This window comes from Musca autumnalis, unplaced genomic scaffold (assembly GCF_047663935.1).
Source record: "Musca autumnalis isolate F117 unplaced genomic scaffold, ASM4766393v1 scaffold_4, whole genome shotgun sequence".
Taxonomy (NCBI): Eukaryota; Metazoa; Arthropoda; class Insecta; order Diptera; family Muscidae; genus Musca; species Musca autumnalis.
In genome coordinates, this window is record NW_027411977.1 from 243,433,211 (window position 1) to 243,456,121 (window position 22,911).

Genomic DNA, 22,911 nt, shown 5'->3' on the forward strand with positions numbered 1-22,911 from the left:
GTTGTATTAATTAGGTATTAAAAACACAACGTTTGTTTTTTGGTTTTTTGTTTAGGGGGAAATGGGATTTTCAGATTTTGGAGAAAAAAAAATAAGAAATTAAATAATTAATGAAAAAACAAATAAAATATTTGAGGAAAATTAAATATACATAACCTAACCTATAAAAAGGAACTAACTTAAAATTAATTATACATAAAATACAATAATAATGACCCTAAGAAAATGTTTTTCATTATTATTTCAAAATAAAATCGCTTAAAAATGGTAATAACATAAACGCAACAACATAACACACATGCTTTAGGTTCCATTTGGTTTTTTACACAAAAATTAATGTCAAAAAGAAATTATTTAAAAAAGGACAACTTTCAAAAACATTTCTTTACACAAACAACGGAAATTATAAAACACTGCAAAGCTTGTTATTGTGTTTTTTTTTTGCATTTCATTGCCAGCTTGTAAACACTTAGAACAGGGAAAAAGCGCGGGACTCAACAAAAATTTTGATGTTTTTCTTTTTTGTGGTTGTTGGGGGGTTAATGAATGATTTTCTTTTTTTCTTAGAAATTGTGATTTTGCTTACTTGTTTTCGTTGTTGTTGTTGTTGCACAATAATATTCAATTACAATTTTTGTAATTTCAATTTCGTTTTGTATTTTCGTTTTTAGATAAGTACTTCACAGGATGAAGCATTAAGAATTACTTACATATAAGAAAATTTGAAACAGAACATAATTTTTGTTTTATAAAATGAAAATGATTTTTACTAAATGAGTGAAAAAACAAATACATATGTAGTAATGTATGTGGAAATGTATTTTCGGCTTAAAGGGCTGGGGGGACACTTATTGTTGGAAAAATGAAAAAAATTAATGAGCCAATATCCATTGAACGAGTCTTTGGGGAATGATAAGTTAATTGAGTGCTACATACTTTAAGGGGTCCATATTTTAAATAATTTTTAATAAGAAAATGTCCCAAAGAGAATGAAAAATCTTTGACCGATAAGTTGAATTTAGCAAAATTAAAGAAAAAAACTGTAAAAAAACGTTGAATGTGTTGTGCATACTTTTCGGTGTTTCATTAAATCTAAGAATTTAGGGTTTGACATGTCTATAAAAAATTGGAATTAAGACCATAAAATTTATCAATTTTGGTAGGCACGCTATGGGTTCGATTCCCCTACCAGGAAACATGAAATCTTCAACAGTGGCCAAATACCCCTCAGTAATCTTGGCGGCATTTCCTGAGTATTTCAGCCATGTAAAACTTATCGAACTCGATAATAAACTGTAGGTCTCATACCATTGAGATAATATGAATGGGAGTGCACTCATTGCTTTGAGACAGGTCTCCCTTGCCTTCTGGGAGGTTTGTGGAACAATAATATATTAACCAGCAATAAAAATTGGAAGTTGTGCAATTGGAGTTATGATTTCACAACATCTTTCGATGTAGTCCAACAGAGTTATGAAAAATGCACTCCGTTCGATACATTTTATAAGCAGTTGCTTTAGAGATCCCTACAAAACAAAAACAGTTGGTTGATCCCTACCCGTCGCTGCCGACATAATTTCTTCAAAAGAGAAACAAGTGTGAATATATTTCGAAGAATTTGTTATAAAATAAAAAAATACAAACTAAAGTTGCGAACATTTTTGTGGTAATTTACGAGACGGAAATTTTTAATGGAGTGGAGTTTGAGTCGAAAGCTGAACTAGTGATGGGAAGGCAACGAAAAAAACCTTTAGGATTACGAAGCAAGATCAGTTGCGCTTGGATTAAATGGAAAACGGAGGAAGTACACTCAATTGTGACTGAATTTAATGGAAGCTTTTTTTAATTTGTGTTTATATAATAAAGTTCTTTATATTCTTGTTTTACACAAATAATAAATGGATTTTATTTATTCTGGGATATTTCGCAATAGCTTGCATTTTTACTGCATCTCTAAATTGATTAAAAACACAATCCGAAGAGTGCCTTTAAATTCAATCCAAACGACTGCATCAAAGGCTGTGATTTGGATCGAAAACGGAGTGCATCCTAGCTGAGTGCTGAGGAAGCAAAATAGAGTGCATCCTAGCTGCGCGCTCTCTTGTAAAATTCATAAGTGAATTCATAGGAAAAGATGTACTCCAACGGCAAGTGTACTGTACACTTGTAGTGATTAAACTGCATCCGCGGATGCAAACTTTTTGCTGGGTAGGTATTCAGTGGTTCGGGTACTTGCTTGAGAGCATTATTTTGTCCGCAGTAGGATGCAGCTAGGCCCTTGACATCTGGCGGTGCAATTTAAAGCTCTATGTTGTAAGATAGTGGTTAGAGTCTGTGCTAAATAATAGCACCAAATAGTTGAAAATAAGCATCGCATCAAACCCACCTCAAATGATAATGTCATTCATTGTGATGTCACCCAATATTCGATACTGTCATGGTGTCTGGTGCCATCTGTTGACAGATCATGCGATTAGTCAGATCTGTTGCTGATGTTCTGACTTCTGGAGCCAACTGTAAACGAAATATTTAATTTGTTCCATGATTAAAGTCTTTACTAAATGTTTCCAAAAGTTTGTTCGCAGTGAGTGATTGAGTTAAGAATATTAGACTATACTTTAAGGGGTCATGTGCATAAAATGCAATGAGAATACGGAAAAGAATTAGAAGATTTGAGTCATCTGTAAAAAGCTCTATGCTGTAAGATAGTGGTTAGAGTCTTTGCTATATAATAGCACCATATGGTTGAAAATAAGCATCGCATCAAACCCCCGTGAAATGAGAATGTCATTCATTGCGATGTCACCCAATATTCGATACTGTCATGTTGTCCGGTGCCATCTGTTGACAAATCATGCGATTAGTCAGATCTGACGCTGATGTTCTGACTTCTGGAGCCAACTGTATCTTTAATCTTTAATTTGTTCCATGGTTAAGGTCTTTACTAAATGTTTCCAAAATGTTGTTCGCAGCGAGTGACTGAGTTAAGAATATGAAACTATAAATTAAGGGGTCACTTGCGTTCGACAGAATATATACTTTTTTTATTAATTAAAACGCGGAGTATAATGTTATTTTAACCCACATTTTGCCACCCCAATTTAAAAGGCCACATAAAATGTAAGAAAAATTCACAAGAATATATATAAATATTAAAGAAGGAAATTGTAAGGACCGTTAAATGTGTGGTGCATATTTTTAGGTGGAATTTGTGGTGCATATTTTTAGGTGGAATTCGGAGAATGGTGAAATTAGGCCTTGAGATGTTAACAAAAACATGCCATTAAGAGCATGTGTATACCTTTGGTCTTATGGTAAAAGCTGAGCCTTTCATAGGATAAGAAAATGTGTCTTCGAACTTATCGATGCCTTACTTCCTCAACCTCGTATCTTAAAAAATAAAATTGTTGAGGAGAGATAAAAAATGATCATTTTTGGATACCGGGGTTTTTATTAAAAAGTTTTAATGCAATTATTAGAAAGTTGCGTACATCTAATTCATTAATAATTGTGTTTAAACTTTTTCAAAAACCCCGATGTATCCAAAAATGATCGTTTTTTTATCTCTCCTCAAAAATTGTATTTTTTAAGATACGAGGTTGAGGAAGTACACGGTGCTCTTGAATCAAATTTAAATGGAAGGTGCTTACACCTGGGAAGTTTTTGCGGATTCTGAAACTACAATGTCCATAGATGAGAAAAATAAAAAAAAAACAAAAAAATCGCCGGATCGCTTTTTAAATAAATCGCGATTCAAGTTGACATTTTTAGGGATTGTTTAGGTTTTTTCGGATTTGCTTGGAAACTGCAAGTCCTATCAAAATGGGAATAAAGAAAATGTTGTAGCTATAAAAATTCGCTACAAGATTGACGTTAATGGTATTTTCGTAGGTTTTACAACTTTTGAGATATAGAAGTTGAAATTGGGACAATTCAAATTCAATTCAATTCTGTATCGTCTCCTGCTTGGTACCAACATAACTCTCGATTACAATGATATTTGTATTTAGGAAGTCCGTACATCCTCTTATAACGCCTCGGGAAATTCCCAACGAACTTATATATCCCAAATAAAATTATTTTTTTTTTTCATTTTCTAATGAACTGAGGAATCAGATGTTCGATCTGCCTTTGTAATATTTAGCAACTAACCTTCAGATACCTGTTCCATAAACTGGTATTTAGATTCAGTTCGAGACCTCAAATCGGTTATATACCGTCCAAGGCTGGAACGTGAAAGGTTTTATCTTCTAAGGAGTATTCTGGGCAAGGTTAATGAATATTTTTTTACATTTATCTGAATTTATTTCCTTCCTATAAAACCTATATTCGGAAAAGGGCATTAAAAGACTCTATAATACAAGATAGTGTTCTACAGTCCTTCAGGAAAATTGTCATGCTATGACACACTTTCGATCTGTCTTGTAATATTTAGCAACTATCCTTCAGATACCTGTTCCGTAAACTGGTATTTAGATTCAGTTCGAGACTTGGTCTTGCATGCCTTTTAGAAACCACTTATAACTCAAATCGGTTATATACCGTCCAAGGCTGGAACGTAAAAGGTTTTAGCTTCTAAGGAGTATTCTGGGCAAGGTTAATGAATATTTTTTTACATTTATCTGAATTTGTTTCGTTCCTATAAAACCTACATGCGGAAAAGGACATTAAAAGACTCTATAATACGAGTTAGTGTTCCACAGTCCTTCAGGAAAATTGTCATGCTATGACACACGCTACGAACATCTCACATAGGGTACTGAGAGCAGCTAGATGCAATTTTGAGCTCAATGTTCTGAGGTCGGCTTGTTAATGTTGAGTCTACGCCATCTGTGGCAGCTTCACATTTAATATTAATAGAGTGCTGGAAATAACAATACAACAAGTAAGAACGGCGTTAAGTTCGGCTGGGCCGGACTTGTTATACCCTCCACCACGAGTGGTATTGAAGTAAAATGGAAATTTCAGCAATTACGGTAAAACCATTTGGCTATCCTTTAAAATACCATATTATATGGGGGCTATATCAAAACATTGATCTATCCGACAAATTTCTGGCGGGAAGTTTTTAGACTCAAAAAAGACTAAATGCGAAATTTCTGATATTTCGGTAAGATAATGTGGCTAAAACTTAAAAAACACCGAAATTCAAGCGGTACACCTCTATGGAGGATATAGGAACAAGCGGAGCTATACTGAAAATGCTTTTCGATGTGTTGTTGTGGCCACAACCTTCAAAATACCGAAAATCGGGAGGTATGGGGGCTATATGAAGACGTGAACCTGTACTGACAAATTTCTGGGGGGAAAGTTTTATACATCAACGAAGACTAAATACCAAATTTCAGCCATTTCAGTGTGATAATGAAGCTAAAACCTTAAAATACCGAAAATCGGGAGGTACCGTTCTATGGGGGCTATATGAAGGCTTGAACCTATACCGGAAAAAAAATCTGGGGGAGATTTGTGTACCCCCAATGATGACTAGGTACCAAAATTTCAGCCATTTCAATGTGATAATGAAGCTAAAACCTTCAACATACCGAAAATCTGGTGGTACCGTTATATGGGGGCTAAATGAAGGCGTGGACCTATACCGACAAAAACCTAGGGGAAAGTTTTATCCCCCAACGATGACTAAGTACCAAATTTCAGCCATTTCGGTGTGATAATGTAGCTGAAACCTTCAAAATACCGAAAATCTGGTGGTACCGTTATATGGGGGCTATATGAAGGCATGGACCTATGGCGACAAAATTCTGGAGGAAAGTGTTATACCCCCAACGATGACTAAGTATTAAATTTCAGCCATTTCGGTTTGATAATGAAGCTAAAACCTTCAAAATACCGAAAATCGGGTGGTACCGTTATATGGGGGCTATATCAAAACGTGGACCGATGTAGCAATACCAAATATCCTAGGAGTAATAGAAACTTCTATACCAAATTACAAAGCTCTATCTTAGAAACTGGGAGCTGTATCTTGATTTCAACAGACGGATGGGCGGACTGACGGACATGGTTAAATCGACATAGAATTTTATCCTGATCAAGAATATTTATACTTTATAGGGTCTACGATGAATATTTCGATGTGTTACAAACGGAATGACAAATTTAATTATACCCTCCATATTATCGTGGAGGGTATAAAAATGTTGCACATACTTTTAGGCACATATGGAACACATTTGGATACTCGCTGAGATTAGTGATTTATAAAGCTGTCAGATTAACTTAAAAGGCCTCCGTTATTTCCCTTTTAATGATCCCATAATTTTTTTTGCCTGGCCGTAAAGCAGAGCCTTTTTTTGGTCTCTTTAAATATCAAATATCAGCTCTTCATTAATATATTTCTGTACGAATTTGTGGTTAAAACGATTATATAATGTCAGCAAAATTCTAGAATTTTAAGGACCCTATAGGAAATCAGTTCAAGAATAGGTTCAAACCTCCATGGGTTGTTCAATACTTCATGGCACATATCTTATACTTTTAGGCGTTAAATGTTGCTGGCATATAAGAGCATATCTTTTGGCGATTCTTTTAATACAAATGTCAAAAACGGCTTTCCCCTACGGTTTGAATGGTTGCTGAGCCAATAATTGAAGGAATTCCATTTTAAGCTGAGAATTTAAACAACGTTTCAGGGATTGCTTTTGGATATTGGCGATTTATTGGGAATATTTTACATTTTTCCAACAATTGAAGTTTTAAAGCAATTATTATTATTATTTTTTTTTTTTTTTGATGAATGAAAAAAGTTTATGATTTTATGAAATTTCCCTAGCAAGCCGATATATGAATGGATGAAAAAATGATTTCAATGAGAAAACCTACCCGGAGAGGAAATGATATTGACAAATAATAAAAAAAACCTAAAATGAAAACAAAACCCAAAAATCTTACTTTGAACTCTTTCGATTGTGGGGCGGCTGGGCGGGCAAGCCAGACTGGCTGAACGTTGAACCAATCGGCGTTGCCGTTGCATTGGTTGCTGTTGTTGTGGTTGAGCTGCCGGGGAATGGCAATCCTGTTGCGACGACATTGAGACAATTACTCGCCGCACTGGTGGCGGCGGTCTGGGTGGTGGTGTGGGTGCTTTCAATATACCCTTGCGGGTTGAGCGCGTACTCGAATTTAGGCTGATTGTATCGGCGGCGCGTACATTCGCCGCTTGATTCAATACTGTAGATGGTGTAACGTTTGTTGTGCTGCTGCTGTTGGTGGTGGTTGTTGTTGATGTTGTTGTTTTTGCTTGATTGACGTTGGTAGTGTTGCGAACGTTGCTGGTGGTGTTGTTGCGAACGTTTTTGGGGTCGGCGTATATAACCGGGTGATTGGTATTTAAGGAAGGCTCCATTGAGATCATCGATACTGGTAATGGGCGTGAGGGTTGTTGACGAGGATCTTGTTGTTGTTGTGGACTCTGTGGATGTTGCTGATGATGATGATGTTGTGTGGTTAGTGTCTGTGGTTGAGGTATTTGTTGTTGGCTCATGGCCGTTGTGATTACTGGGGTGGTAGTTATTAAATTTGTATTTGTATTAGTGTTGTTATTGTTGTTGTTCGTTGTGCTATTACTGTCTAGTGGTCTACTGTTACTCGTCGTGGTGGTAATGGTGCAAATGGTGTTGGTTGTACTGGTGTTTGTTGTTGTCTTAGCACATTTTTTATATGTAACTAAATACGAAAAATAAAATAAACAAAAAATGTTGCAAAAAATAAAACAAATTAAATAAAAAATTTGTTAAATAAAACAGGGAAAGCAAAAAAATAATAAAATAATTTAATTACCACTGCCACTGCTGCGTATGCCTTTTAATCTATGTTCCGTGGCAAAGGGTGTATTGCCGGCCTCTGAACGCTTCCAAAATTTACCACCCAATAGCCCCACATGACTTCGCTGGCTATCGCGACAAGTATTGGCCGCCGCTGAACGCCGTTTAAAGAAAATATTTACAAAAAATTGTTCCACTCTTTCGAGGTGTGATTTCCGTCCCAAGACTTTGCTGGCGGATTGGTCAGGTGTCTGTGCCTGTGCTGCGTTTCCAGCTTCGACACGTATTTCCGTTTCTGTGGGTGTTGTCAGTCTTTGAATTTCCGTCGAATTATCATCATTGCTGTTGCTGTTGTTATTGGCATTGTTTGCATGGCTGCTAGCAACATTTTCCAGTTCCGTTTGTAAGTCTGTAGAAATTCCACCACTCATTATTTCCGGATCATTTAAGGGAATTGTGCCACCTACTCCTACTCCAGCCTCCGCTTCTTCTACTTTTCGTTGTGCATTATTATTATCATTGTTGTTGGTGTTAGTTGAAGCTACCTCCACCATTGCAACTTTGTTGCCCGTTATCAGCCTACCTTGTCTGCCTATGCGGCCCAATGTGGCCGTTTGTCTCGTTGCCTGGTTGCTACCGGTGGTGGTGACATTGAGTAATGTTGTCTGAGTTGTATTACCGGCACTGTTATTTAGTGTTGATGAAGACACCGAACTGTCATTTACTGTCGAGGCTGTCAAATTAGCCAGTGTTGCATTCGGTTTTAGTGTCATGCGATTTACAGCTAAATTTTCTTTGGTATCACTGCTAACATGCACCATAACACCGGGCCTCAATGGCCAGCGAGGTGGTGATTTGGGAGCCTGGTTATTATGCCTGATACTGAGTGTGGGTGTTTGATTAAGGGAACTGGTGGTGGTGGTTGTTGTGGTGTTATTGCTACTAGCACAAGTGAAAGCAGCATTTGGGTTATGTGTCTGAGTGCTGGTGTTAGGTGCCAATGACGCCGATATCGTTGACGTTGTGGGTGGGTGAGTGTTGGTGTTTGTGTTTATTTGTGTAATGGTATTATGTGTTAATGTTCCACTATTGCTAACATTTTCTCTGAGTGTAAATTGCACATTTGCATTAGATGATGGTATTTGTTTAGGTGTTTCTGTAGTTTGATTTTGTGTTTGAGCTGGTAAAGTGGTGGGTATAATACAAGGTATGCCGGGCTCTTTAATGTGTTGCGTTGATGCCACATTGAGATGGCCGGGCATTAGAACACTTGACATTATGGGCACTTTTAGTGTGCTGGGCAATACTGAATTGCTCTGAATCAATTGTGGCATATTTGGTTGATATGATAGAACACTAAAGTTTCGAAAAGTGTATCGAATAACGCACGATATTGATATCAATGGCAGTTGATGATGAGATGATTTTATGTTTTTTTTCGTTTAAGGTTAATAAGCATTTTGTTTGGTAAAAAACAAATATTTGGAAAAAAACAAGCCATAATATCGTTTTACAATTACAACAAATTACACATATATGTATGTATATACAGTGTTTGACACACACATAAGCAAAAAGGTGCAAAAATACATTGATGTGGCAATAATGCATGAAATGAAATAAGAAAAAAATGTAAAATGTAAATAAATATTAAAAATAATAAATAAAAAATAGTAAAATAAAATAATCATTTTATTAACACGAAAACTCGAAATTTTGCTGAATATTAAGGAACTTGTACTTGAAAATTAAAAAAAAACATTGATTGATCACAAATCACATGTCCCGTATGATTTGTGACAGTAATTATACGTCACATGTACAAACGTATTAAAAACACAAAATATTTTGTGTGTATGGATTTTAAAAGGTTGTCTTTAGAGAAAATGTTTTTATGATTATTTTTTTCTACAGACATAATAATTTTTTCTATTATTAAAAAATATTAAACAACAAACTCTGGATAATCAAAATAATTAAAAAATTCTATTGATTATCTTGCATTGTTTGTTACATATGTTTTAATAATTGTGATATGTTTATTAAACAACATTTTAACTGTGAATTTTTTCGATTATTTTTGTAATTTGAACTTTTTTTGAAAAGTCCTTAAATTTTGCAATTCTTTCAATAATAGTAAATGTTCTTAAATTTTGTGGATCCTGGATTTTTTTTTTAAATTATTTGTTTTCAACAATTGTGGACTTTAAAAATATTCTAATTCAAAAAACCGTGGATTTCTTAAAAAGATTTTTCAATTAAGAATTTTTTAAAAACATTTTCAACTACCCTTTTTAAATTATTGTTTTTTCACAATTGTAGATTTCTTTAACATTTTTTAACAATTGGCAACATTTTTAACAATCGTGTATTTTTTATAACAGTTTTTTGCAATCGTAGATATCCAAATATTTTTTTTTTTCAAAACATTTTTAACAATCATAGATTTCTAAAATTTTTTAGCAATTGTGGAGTTTAAATTTTTTCCGAAAAAATTTGTGATTATTAATTTTCTTTTCAAAAATTTTGGATTTGTTAAAAAAACATGCTCTTTCAAAAACCGTGGATTAATTTTAAATTGTTTATTTTTTTAAATCATTTTCCAACTACCTTTTTTTAAATTATTGTTTTTTCGCAATCGTAGATTTCTTTAAGGGCCTGTTCATGTATGTATGTATGTCGATTAGAAAATTAATGCGCAAGAAAAACTACCAAATTTGAGTGTGTTTTTCAAATTTGATTTTGGTTTTGAAGCAAAAGCAAAGGCAATATTATTTCCAAACCTAAAGTTTGGGTGTATTTCATGCGCACACATTTTCGTTTCGAAATACATAAACAGGGGGTAAAAATTTTTAACAATCGACAAAATTTTCACCAATTGTGTATGTTTTTAGAACAGTTTTCCAGCAATCGTGGATTTTGTTAAATATAATATTTTTCAACAATCATAGATTTCTTAAAGAGTCTTCAATAATAATGCCTTTTTTTAAATATTTTTTGGTAATCGTAAATTTGTTTAAATCGTGATAAATTGGAGATTTTTTTAATTTTTTTTTCCAAAAATTTGGGACTTTTTTAATTTTTTTTTAATTTTTTCAATATCGTGGGTTTTTTATTTTTTAAATTGTTTGCAAAATCGTGGATTTTTTAAAAATTTAAAAATGTTTTCTACAATTGTGGATTTTTAAATATATGATTCTTTTAAATATTTTCTTTTTCGGAAAATCTGGTATTGTCAAAAAATTTGTAATATATATTTTTAGGATGTTTGTACATTTTAAACAAATATATTGTTCAAAATCGTCGATTAAAAAGATATCTTGAAAATTGTGGAGTTTTATTTCAAAAAATCGTGGATTTTTTAAAATATTTTTCAAAATATTGTTTTCAAGAATCGAAGATTTTTTAAAAATATTATTTTCAAAAATAGTGTATTTTTTAAAAATATTTTTTAACATTGTGGATTTTTTAATTTTTTTTTTCAAAAATCATGGATTTTTTAAAAATATTTTTTTTAAATCGTGGATTTTTTAAATATATATAGTTATCAAATTGTGGATTTTTTAAAAATATATTATTATCAAATTTTGGATTTTTTAAAAATATATTATTATCAAATTGTGGATTTTTTAAAAATATATTTAAAAACATTTTTTCAAAAGCTTTGGATATTAAAAAAACAAAATATTTTTTTTCAAAAGTTGTGGATATTTAAAAATATTATTTTTTTCAAAAATCGTCGATTTTTTAAAAAAATATTTTGTTCAAAAATTGTGGAATTTTTAAAAATATTTTTTCAAAAATCGTGGATGTTTTAAATTTATTTTTTCCATAAGCGTGAATGTTTTGAAAAATAGTTTTCCATTTTTTTTGTAAATTATGGATTTTTTAATAATTTTTTTAAAATTTGTGGATTTTTCAAAAAAATTTTTTTCCAATCGTGGATTTTTTTCAAAAATCGTCGATTTTTAAAAAAAATATTTTTTCAAAAATTGTGGAGCTTTTAAAAATATTTTTTCAAAAATCATGGATGTTTTAAATTTATTTTGTTCAAAAGCGTGGATGTTTTGAAAAACAGTTTTCTATTTTTTTTTAAATTCTGGATTTTTTAATAATTTTTTTAAAATTTGTAGATTTTTCAAAAATATATGTTTCAAAAACTGTGGATTTTTTAAATATTTTTTCAAAAGTCGTGAAGTTGTTATAATATTTTTTCCGAAATCGTGGATTTTTTCAAAAGATTTTTAAAAATGTTTTTTTTTAAATTTAATGATTTTTTAATATTTTTTTTTCAATTGAGTTATCAAATTAGTGAGAAATTTTTAAAGTATTTGGTTTTTTAAATCGTAGATCTTTTCAAATATTCCTTTTTTTAATAAATTTAAATAAATTTAAATTTATTAATTTTCAAAATATTTGTTTTTTCGAGTGTGGATTTTTGACAAATATTTTTTTCAAAAACAAAAGGATTTTTAAATGAATTTTTGTTTTTTGAAGAAATATGATTTTTGAAGTTTTTTTCAGGAAGCTGGGATTTTAAATTATGTTTTAGAAATCCTGTTGTTCACATATTTAAAAAAAAATGTGTTTTTTAATTATTTTCCAAAATATTTGATCTTCCAAAAAAATTTGGGTATTGTTGTAACAATTATTTTTATAAAAATCGCGGATTTTTTAAACTTTTGTTAAATAAAAAATGTGTTTTGTTCAAAATAGTTGTTTTAAAAAAAATTTTCAAAAAATTTTGAATTTTTAAAAATGTTTCAAGAAAGTGGATTTTTAAAATTTTGTTTTCAGAAACCGCTGATTTTTTATACATATTTTTTAGAAATATTATGTTTGTTTAATTTTTTTTTTAATTGAGGTTTAACAAAATTTTGAAAATTGGGGATTTTTAAAGGATTTTTCAGAAATATAAATTTTTTTTAAAAATACTTATTTCAAGAAAGTGGAATTTTAAAATTTTGTTTTCAGAAACCCCTAATTTTTATAAATATTTTTCAGAAATATTATTTTTTTATTCTTTTTTTTTCAAAATTGAGGATTAAAAAATTTCGAAAATTGAGGATTTTTAAAAATATTTTTTTCAGAAATTTTAGATTTTTAAAAATATTTTTTTTTCAAATAATGAGAGTTAAAAAATTTCTAAAATTGAGGATTTTTAAATATATTTTTCCAAAACTTGTGAATTAAAAAAGGTGAAAACTGAAGATTTTTTTAGATTTTTTTTAATCGTGTGGGTTTTTTAAAGATATTTCACATATTTATTATTTTTAAAAATATTTTTTATTTTTGAAAATATTTTTTACATTGCGGATTTTTTACATATATTTTTTGAAAATTTTGTTTTAATTTTTTTAGTATTTTTTTTGAAGATTTGTGAATTTTGAAGTTTTTTTCTGAAAACTGGATTTTTAGAGAATGCAATTTTCAACATTTGTGGATTTTAAATTATTTTTTAGAAATCGTGTGGTTTACTTATTTTTAAAACAATTTGCTTTTTTTAATTATTTTCCATAATATTTGATTTTTAAATTATTTTTATAAAAATCGCGGATTTTTTAAACTTTTGTTAAATAAAAAAAAATATTTTGTTCAAAATCGTTGTTTTAAAAAAATATTTCAAAAATCTTTGAATTTTTAAAATCTTGTTTTCAGAAACCGCTTATTTTTTTATAAATGTTTTTTTTTTCAGAAATATTATTTTTTCCAAAAATTGAGGTTTAAAAAATTTTCGAAAATTGAAGATTTTTAAAAATATTTTTTCAGAAATATTAAATTTTTTAAAAATATTTTTTTCAAATAATGAGAATTAAAAAATTTCTAAAATTGAGGATTTTTAAAAATATTTTTCCAAAAATTGTGAATTAAAAAAAAGGGGGAAAATTGAAGATTTTTTTTCGAATTTTTTAAGCATTTGGTTTTTTTTTAAATCGTGTGGATTTTTTAAACATATTTCACATATTTATTAGTATTATTATATATTATTTTTTGAAAATTTTGTTTTAATTTTTTAAGCATTTTTTGAAGAATTGTGAATTTTGAAGTTTTTTTTTTAATATTTTTATAGAGAGAAATTTTCAATAATCGTGGATTTTCTATGAATCCATGGAATTTTTATGAATATTTGTTAGGGGATTTTCAGACCAATAGCTGTGAATTGAATTTTTGAAGAATATTTGTTGAGAGAACCGAGAACCGAAATTATTTGAAGGACCATCAGTTCATTGAGCGGTTTTTAAAATAGAATATTTTCAGGGAAAATTCAATCCCATTTTCTTTTGAATAAAATGCCTTACCAGCAGTTGTTGGCTCATGAATTGAAGAACTTGACAAATGAGACCACATACGTTTTGTCATAACTTAAATAGAGAGAAAATTTCAATAATCGTGGATTTTCTATGAACCCATGGAAGTTTTAAGAATAAAGGTTTTTAGACGAACAGCTGTGAATTGAATTTTTGAAGAATATGTGTTGAGGAATACCCAGTCAGAGAACCGAAATTATTTGAATGAACTTTAGTTATTGTGCGGAATGGAATTTTTATGAATATTTTTAGAGGATTTTCAGACCAACAGCTGTGAATTGAATTTTTGAATAATATTTGTTGAGAAATAGCCAGCCCGAGAACCGAATTTATTTGAAGGACCATCAGTTCATTGAGCGTTTTTTAAAGAGAATATTTTCAGGAATAATTCAACCCCATTTTCTTTTGAATAAAATCCTTTACCAGTAGTTGCGGACTCACGCATTGGAGAGCTTGCCAAATGAGACCGTATACGTTTTGTCATAATTTATACGCCAACGTGTATTTCAATATTGAGATAAACCTTCTCAATCTTTGAGTGCACAGTGGCGTATAAGTAACGGCAACACGTATACAAACAAACTGTTTTTTGAGAGGAGAGACTAGTTCTTCTACCCATGAGTCCACAATTACTGGTAAATAATATTCTATTTTTTCCTAAACTTTTAATTTTTTAGATATCAGATTTAAAATAAAATATTTTTCAACATGGACCTTTCACGATTGTGTTTCGGGGGTCATCACCTTAATTAAAGCGGATATTGTGAGAATGTTTTTCAGTGTGTTTCTTTTTAAAATATTTATTTTAGAGACCGCAGACCAATATACGTGGACTAATAGAAAGTACCCTCAGGGATTATCAAACAAATATTTCTCGATTTTTTAAATTTATTATTATTAATCTTTGGCTATGCTCAAAGAGTACAGGTTTCTTTTTTTTTAATTGGACTATGGACGTATACGTATTGTCCATACTTATACGCCACTAATATTTTATGAGTGAGATGCCTTAATATTCAGCAAATTTCTAGTTTTCTTTTTAAATCAATTTAAATTATAAAATTTAGCAACAAATTTAGCAAGTTTATAATACAATACAAAATATATTTAAGAAATATTTAAAAAAAAAAAACATCAAACTTACCTGTGTGTAGCACTCATTGAGACATCGGTACGATCTTTTGTTTGTTTTTTGTTTTTAATGTTAATTTGAAAGTTTGTGGTGTACATAAATATGGTGAAGATTGTGTGTGTAACAACATTGAGTGGTAATATAAATCAACAAAATGATGTCATTTGCCATGTGAATTACAGAATTTGTTTTCCAGGAGGGTGGTGGTTATAAATGTTTTGAGAGGTACAAACGAACGAACACAGGTTTTATGGCAATGTTATGAAGTTTGCGGTAATGGTTTTAATGTTTATTGTTTTTTTGTTGGTAATTATTTTGCAAATGTTTTTGTTAATTAAATTTAAAGGCAAAAGAACGCGTTCACAAGAAAACATTTTGGTAACACAAATTCAGCATAAAACACAAATTAATTTCAAGAATTTAAAACAATCACACCAAAAAAGCCAAAGGGTATAACGCACACACACAGCCCGTCAGTATGGTTAAGGAGATGATGTTCAATGTTAATGTTTTTTGTTGTTTTTTTTTTTGTGGAGTGTACATGACAATGTGTTAAAAGTAATGTTTTTTTGTTTGTTTGTGTGTTTAGCATAATTTAATACATTTTTAATTAATATTATTATTTAGTTTGTTTAGTTTTAAAAAATAACACATGTTTATTTTAATGTTGTTTATTATTATTTGTTTGTTTGTTTTGTTTAAGAATTGCCAACATTAATGTGGCCATGGTTGTTATTTTTTTATTTAGAAATGTATTTTTTGTGTTTTCCATTGAAATGCCATTTGTTTATTAATTATTTTCCAGAGATGGTGTCAAAGTGTTTGTTTGTGTTTATATTTTAATGTTTTTTTGTGTGACAATGTTGTTGTAGTTTTTGCCATTTTTGATTGGAAATGATTGTGGGGATTTGTTGTCATCGATTAGTTTTCAAAGGTATTTTTTAGCACATTTAATTAGTTATAGTGTTATTGATGATATGTTTTGAGTGTTGTTGGTGTTGTTACAGAGTTAATGAGTTTTGTGTGTTTTTGTTTAGTGGTTTAGCAGCATTCACAGACACACACACAGAGACAGGCACACATTCCCATTTGTATAAGTGTATTTGTGTTTTTAGTTAATAACATTTAGTTGTAGTTTTTTTTGGAACATTTTTTCATTTTGTATTGTTGTGTTTATCAAAAGCATTTGCATTTCGTTTTTTGTTTAGATTGTTGTGTTTGATTGTTGATTATTTACAGTTAGGCAAAAAAGCATAACATAAAAAAGCATTTGAAAAGAGAAAAAACAAATATTTGTATTTAATTAATTGTTGCAAGAATTTTGAAATATTTACAATATATAAAATGTTATTTTTTTTTTAGATAAAATAAAGCTTAAACAAAAAATTTATTTGATATAAATTAAAACTTTATAACAATTTATATGATTTATTTGTTGTATGTTTAGAAAAAGAGAGAGAGAACAAAGGTTAGGTGATACATTAAAGGGCGTGTGGAGAAAGACTGAAGTGTTATGTTTTGTTTTTAACATAACTTATACGCCCTCTTGACTTTTGTAATTGAAAAAATAACAATAATTAATATTATGCATACGCCCCAAGCAACATAAATCAAATGTTAAATTGCATTTTTAATTGGAACTTGTTGACCTATTTGCAATAATTTTTCGGAAAATTATGAATAAATTATAAAATCTTCTACACAATATTTTTTTTTTCATATACAATGTTTTATAGCATATATTAAATTTTGGTAAATTAAATTGTTGCAAATAAATGTGGTAGTTTTATTTGAGACCAGGCGCGTATACGTATTGTCATAAATTATACGCCTCAAAGTAATATACATTGGTGGCTTAAACAATTATTTTGTTTTCCTTTGCCTGTCTGTCAATTGCTTAAAAGATACACAATAGTTATTTTTTGCTAGAAACATATTCCGTAAATATGTTTTAAAGATTTACAGGTATATTACAGCGTATACGTTGGGACAAAACGTATACGCCACCAGTTTCATTTACAAATCATGACTAAAATTAGGAGATGAAAGAAGGACGTGAAAATTGTTTTATTTTTAAATCGTACTCTAAAATTTCAACATGCCAAATTTTTTTGTTTAATCTTCGAAAAAATCTGGAATACTGAATATTGAAGGCTGTTATCGATTTTATCTATACTTAGAATATATATTTTCTGGAAAGATCAGATCAATGTTTTTCATGCAGTCAATAAAACAGAACTGTTATGTTTTGTAACACAGTCTGATTTATTAAAATATGTATTTGGAATGCTTATTAATGGTCTTGAGTCCGTTTTTTATAGATGTCAATTTAATTATTTTCATATGTACAACTGCTAAATATAATTGGAGAAATTACTGCTTTTGAGATTTTATACAAAAATTTGTTGTTTTGTATTAATATCCATGCTTGGAGAATTCAGATGCTGGCAGAATTTTATTGATATGCAAACCTTTTCCTGAAAAAAGGGTGCTTATAAAAAACCTTTTCCTGAGGAAAGGGTGCTTATGAAAACCCTTTCCCTGAGGAATAGATGCTTTCAAAAACACTTTCCTGAGGAAAAGGTGCTTCTAAAAACGCTTTCCTGAGGAAATGGTGCTTCTAAAATCCCTTTCCTAAGGAAGGGGTGCTTCTAAAAACCCTTTCCTAAGCAAAGGGTGCTTCTAGAAACCTTTTCCTGAGGAAAAAGTTTCCTGAGGAGAGATTGCTTCTAAAAACACTTTCCGGAGGAAAGGGTGCTTCGAAAAACACTTTCCTAAGGAAAGGGTGCATCGAAAAACACTTTCCTGAGGAAAGGGTGCATCGAAAAACACTTTCCTGAGGAAAGGATGTTTCTAAAAACCATTTTCTGAGGAAATGGTGCTTCTAAAATCCCCTTCCCGAGGAAAGGGTGCTTCTATAAGCCCTTCCTGAGGAAAGGGTGCTTCTAATAAACCTTTTCCTGAGGAAATGGTGCTTCTAAAAACCCTTTCCTGAGGAATGGGTGCTTCTAAAAACCTTTTCCTAAGGAAAGGGTGCTTCTAAAAACTCTTTCCTAAGGAAAAAAGTGCTTCTGAAAAACCTTTCCTAAGGAAAAAGTGCTTTAGAAGCAGTGTTTTAGAAGCATCCTTTCCTCCGAAAAGGGTTTTTTGAAACTTTTTCCTGTGGAAACACTTTCCTGAGGAAATAGTGTTTCTAAAAACACTTTTCTGAGGAAAGGATGCTTCTAAAAATACTTTCCAGAGGAAAGGATGCTTCTAAAAATACTTTCCAGAGGAAAGGGTGCTTCGAAAAGCACTTTCCTGAGGAAAGGGTGCTTCTAAAATTCCCATCCCGAGGAAAGGGTGCTACTAATAAACATTTTTCTGAGGAAATGGTGCTTCTAAAAACCCTTTCCTGAGGAAAGGGTGCTTCTGAAAACCCTTTTCTGAGTAACGGGTGCTTTCAAAAACCATTTCCTGAGGAAAGGGTACTTCTGAAAATCCTTTCCTAAGGAAAAAAGTGCTTCTGAAAATCCTTTCCTAAGGATAAAAGTGCTTCTGGAAACCCTCTTCCATGGAAAGGGTGCTCCTAAAAACCATTTCCTAAGGAAAGGGTGCTCCTAAAACCCATTGAAACTCCCTTTTTTAAGGAAAGTGTGTTCCAGAAAACCCTTTTCGCAGGAAAGGGTTCTTCTAAAATACCCTTTCCTAAGAAAAAGGTGCATCTGAAAACTTCTTCCTAAGAAACAAGTCCATCTGAAATCTTGTTCATAAGGAAAGGTGAATACCCTTTCCTAAGCAAGAGGTCCTTCTGAATACCCTTTCCTGAGGAAATGGTGCTTCACTTGAAATGTTTTTAACTCCTATGTTTGCATTGTGTAAAAATTTAAAATTGTTCATATATAGTTCAAAGCGTCTCTACTGTCTAACAAGTTTAATACAATCGCAGCACTATAAAGACCCTAGACTTACCCTGTTTAACTATATGAAATGAAATCTTTATGGAATTTGTAATGTGGAAATTGTCATCCGAAAATGTAAACAAATACCAAGAGTATTCTCTGCTACGCTGAATAGGTGACGTATTCGTCATGACAACACGTATACGCCTAAAGTGGTATTCATCAGAATAGACGACGATTCGAAACCAACCGACTTTTGGAATTTAATTTGATAATGCCACCACCTTTGCTCAATTCTGAATATGTGTCGTATAAGTTATGACACTATGCATACGAACAGTTTTCTAATAAGAAAGTGATTTAGCTCCGTTCCCGTACAAATTTTGAAAAAAAAAAAACACGGGAACGGAAAAATTGCAAAGCCAGTTATGTGGCAGCGAACATGTTTTTGGAGTACGGGTTCGCCTTTCAAGCAAAAGATTTGAAAAATAGTCCTAGACAGTACTATCTTGCTGGATCTGAAATACAACTTTATAGTCGTAATCTGAAAAGTGTGGTGTTCACATGGTGCTTATATGAACACATTTCGACAGTTGGTTTTTTTCTAGTCGTTAAAATAATAATTTAGAATAAGTCTTGTGAGACAAAGCGGTCTTAGCCATTATCGAAATTGGGTACGTATTAGTCTTGACAATATGTATACAACCATTGTTCTATGCAACAATAATGGAAGTATTCTTATAAAATCGTTTGAAAGTATTGGCATTCTTCGATATATTTTTTCAGATCGTCTTTTTAATAAATAACAACTAGCTGACCCGGTCCGCGTTGCTGGCCCGTTGTTTGGGTTCTCCGTGTAAACTTTAGTTATCTATCCAGCATTGATACAGCTATAATTAGGCATCCCTCTAGAAGCTTCATAATATAAATCAATGTTTTGACATAAATTCCATGTAATGGTATCCCCCAAATTTAAGATATAAAATCTCTTTTATTATACCCTTCACCATAAATTGACAGTTTAAAGCACTTTGTGACCCACATATAATGATCGGTGCACGTCAATTGACATTGCTATATATTGGATTGTTGGTCTCGGTTGGGGTCGTAATTATTACTGCAGAGAATTGTATAGGTATAGGTCCACGTTTTCATATAGCTCCCATAGAACGGTACCGGCTGATTTTCGCTATTTTTGAGGATTTAACATCATTATCACACCGAAATGGCTAAAATTTGGTTTTAATGTTATTTAAAGAGGAGAGCATAAATATTCGTATCGACCGAAAGACACGCCTTTTTATTTGCGCTCGGTATGCAACAGTTATATGTTCACGTTTTGATATAGTTCCCATAAAGCAGTACCTCCCGATTTTCGATAGTTTGGAGATATAGTCACTTTTGGGAGTCGTAAACCGTCTTGCAGAGAAATTTCAGTATACGTCCTCGTTTTGATATAGCTCCCATAGAAGGGTGGCGCCTGATTTTCGCTATTTTTGGTGGATTTAACCTCTGGATAGTGACATTTCAAGTTATCGGGAATTTACTGTATTCCAAAATGTGGGGTTGATCGCGCTATCCCACTTATTGTTTAGTGTTCAGCGTTTATAGCATTTTTTAGGCACGCAAAATTATCTATATTATCTGAAATAATAAATGTTTGAACATTTTGTGATGACCGCGATATTTCACTTCAGCGAAGACCATTCAGGGTCAAGACGGTAATTACAGTAGTATTGCAAACAATCTGTAAACAATAAGTTCAAAAATATCATGGACTTTAAAAAAAAAATTGAAGGAGAACCTCCGGTCACTACACTTAACCATATTAAAATAGCTCACGACCGCGCTATCCCACTTGTTCAAGCTACTGTTCATATCATTTTTGTGTCACGCTTACTAAAATTATGTATATTAATTGAAATAATACATTTTTGAAAACTTTGTGATGACCGCGATCATTCAGGGAAAACAATCTGTAAACAATGCGTTCAAAAATATCAAAGATTTCTGATTTTCTTAAAAACATTGTGGGGAGGACCACCGGTCACTATTCTTAGCAGTAAAAAACAGCTTACGACCGTTCTAATTAACTGAAATAATACATTTTTGACAATTTTGGGATGAACGCGATATTTCACTTCCGCAACGACCATTCAGGGTCAAGACAGTAATTACCATAGCAATGCAAACAATTTGTAAACAATATATTAAAAAAGTATCTTGAATTTCGCGGTTTTCTCAAACAATTTGTGGGGAGGACCACCGGTCACTACACTTAGCGGGATAAAAAAATAGATTACGACCTATTCTCAAACCTAAAAACTCCACATACAAAATTTCATAAGATTTCCCAATCGATGTTTCGGAACTTCTATATAGTGACTCTCATGTTATCGGGATTTTACTGTATTCCAAACAATGGCGTTGACCGCGTTATTCCACATATTGAAGCCAGTGTTATAGCGGTTTTGTAGTCACGCTTACTAAAATTAGGTATATTATCTGAAATTATACATTTTTGAATAATTTGGGATGACCGCGATATTTCACTTCCGCGACGACCATTCAAAAAAATATATAGCCTATTTTCACCACCGGTGTTCCCAGTACATTATCTGAAATTTTCAAGAAAATCTATTCAGCCGTTTTTGAGTCTATTCGGAACATACAAACATACAAACATACAAACAAACAAACATACTAACATACACACATTGCCTTTTATATATTAGATTAAATAATTTTACTGTCAAATAAAAACATTATTATTTAGACCCGTTCTAAATTTAAATAATTAACAATAATCATTCGCTTCACTGTACCAATATCAACAAAATTTCCATAATATGCCACAATAATTTATCACCTTTCACTTGTTCTCTCTTTAAAATATTTTTTTTATAAAGAATAATACAAAAATTTAAAAATATTTTTTTAAATATAAAATACTAATTTTCGTAAAGGCTTGTAAGAGAACATTCTCCAAAATCATTCCGTTTTTGAAAATTAAAAAAAAATGTGAAGCAAAATTTTATGAAAATGATATTGAAATTCATAGGGGAATTGGTGAAAGTCAAATGGAATGAAGAATATCGAAAATTTTTGTAGAGTATGTGACAAGGAAATATTAAGATTTTTCTGGAGAAAGTTTAAAATGCTGTCTTGAAACAAAATATGAACGTATGATATTAAATAGATAAAGGAACGAAGAATATCGAAAATTTTTGTAGAGTATGTGACAGGGAAATATTAAAATTTTTTGGAGAAAGTTTAAAATGATTTCTGGAAACAAAATATGAACGTATGATATTAAGGAGATAATGGAAAAATAATCTAAAGATATAATGGCGGAAAATTAGAGATGTATCGTTTTCTAATAACTTCTTTAAATTTGGAAACATACTTTAAAAATGTGAGAGGAGTTTGAATGATGCAGACACAAAAATTTTATACCAAGGACATCAAATGGTAAAGATAAGACAAAATGAATTATATATGGTATATAAATTGCGTTCGGCATAACATAAGTGATATAAGTTATTTTTTATCAATTCGGTTTAAGATAATCTGTTCCAGAAGAATTAAAATAGGATAATGTTACCATAATATCATTGTTCTCCAATTCCATGTAGCGAAGTACAATATCAATAGAATTTCCATCTTTATAAATTTTTTATGTCTTTGTTATGTTAGGGTTTCTTAGTTACAGGAATGTAAATTGATACATAAAAAAATCATTTTTATTTTTATGTTATGAAATATTTATGTTTGTTCCCTCCAATCACGGGAGTTTTTAGCACTTGATT

The 22,911-nt window shown here is 31.0% G+C and overlaps 1 protein-coding gene across 30 annotated transcripts in view; it reads right to left on the bottom strand.

Annotated features, from left to right (window-relative positions):
* nrm (neuromusculin) overlaps window positions 1–22,911 on the bottom strand; it is an 898,245-nt gene that overhangs the window by 31,121 nt on the left and 844,213 nt on the right. For 8 of the 30 annotated variants that reach the window (XM_073984398.1, XM_073984394.1, XM_073984393.1 and 5 more), the window contains 3 exons: window positions 15,234–15,267; window positions 7,798–9,137; window positions 6,910–7,683 (listed from right to left, as the gene is read on the bottom strand). The exons of the other annotated variants lie outside the window; for them this stretch is intronic. In XM_073984398.1, coding sequence (XP_073840499.1) covers window positions 6,910–7,683; window positions 7,798–9,137; window positions 15,234–15,267 — 2,148 coding nt within the window. The remainder of the gene's footprint in view (window positions 1–6,909; window positions 7,684–7,797; window positions 9,138–15,233; window positions 15,268–22,911) is intronic. 30 annotated transcript variants of the gene reach the window in all.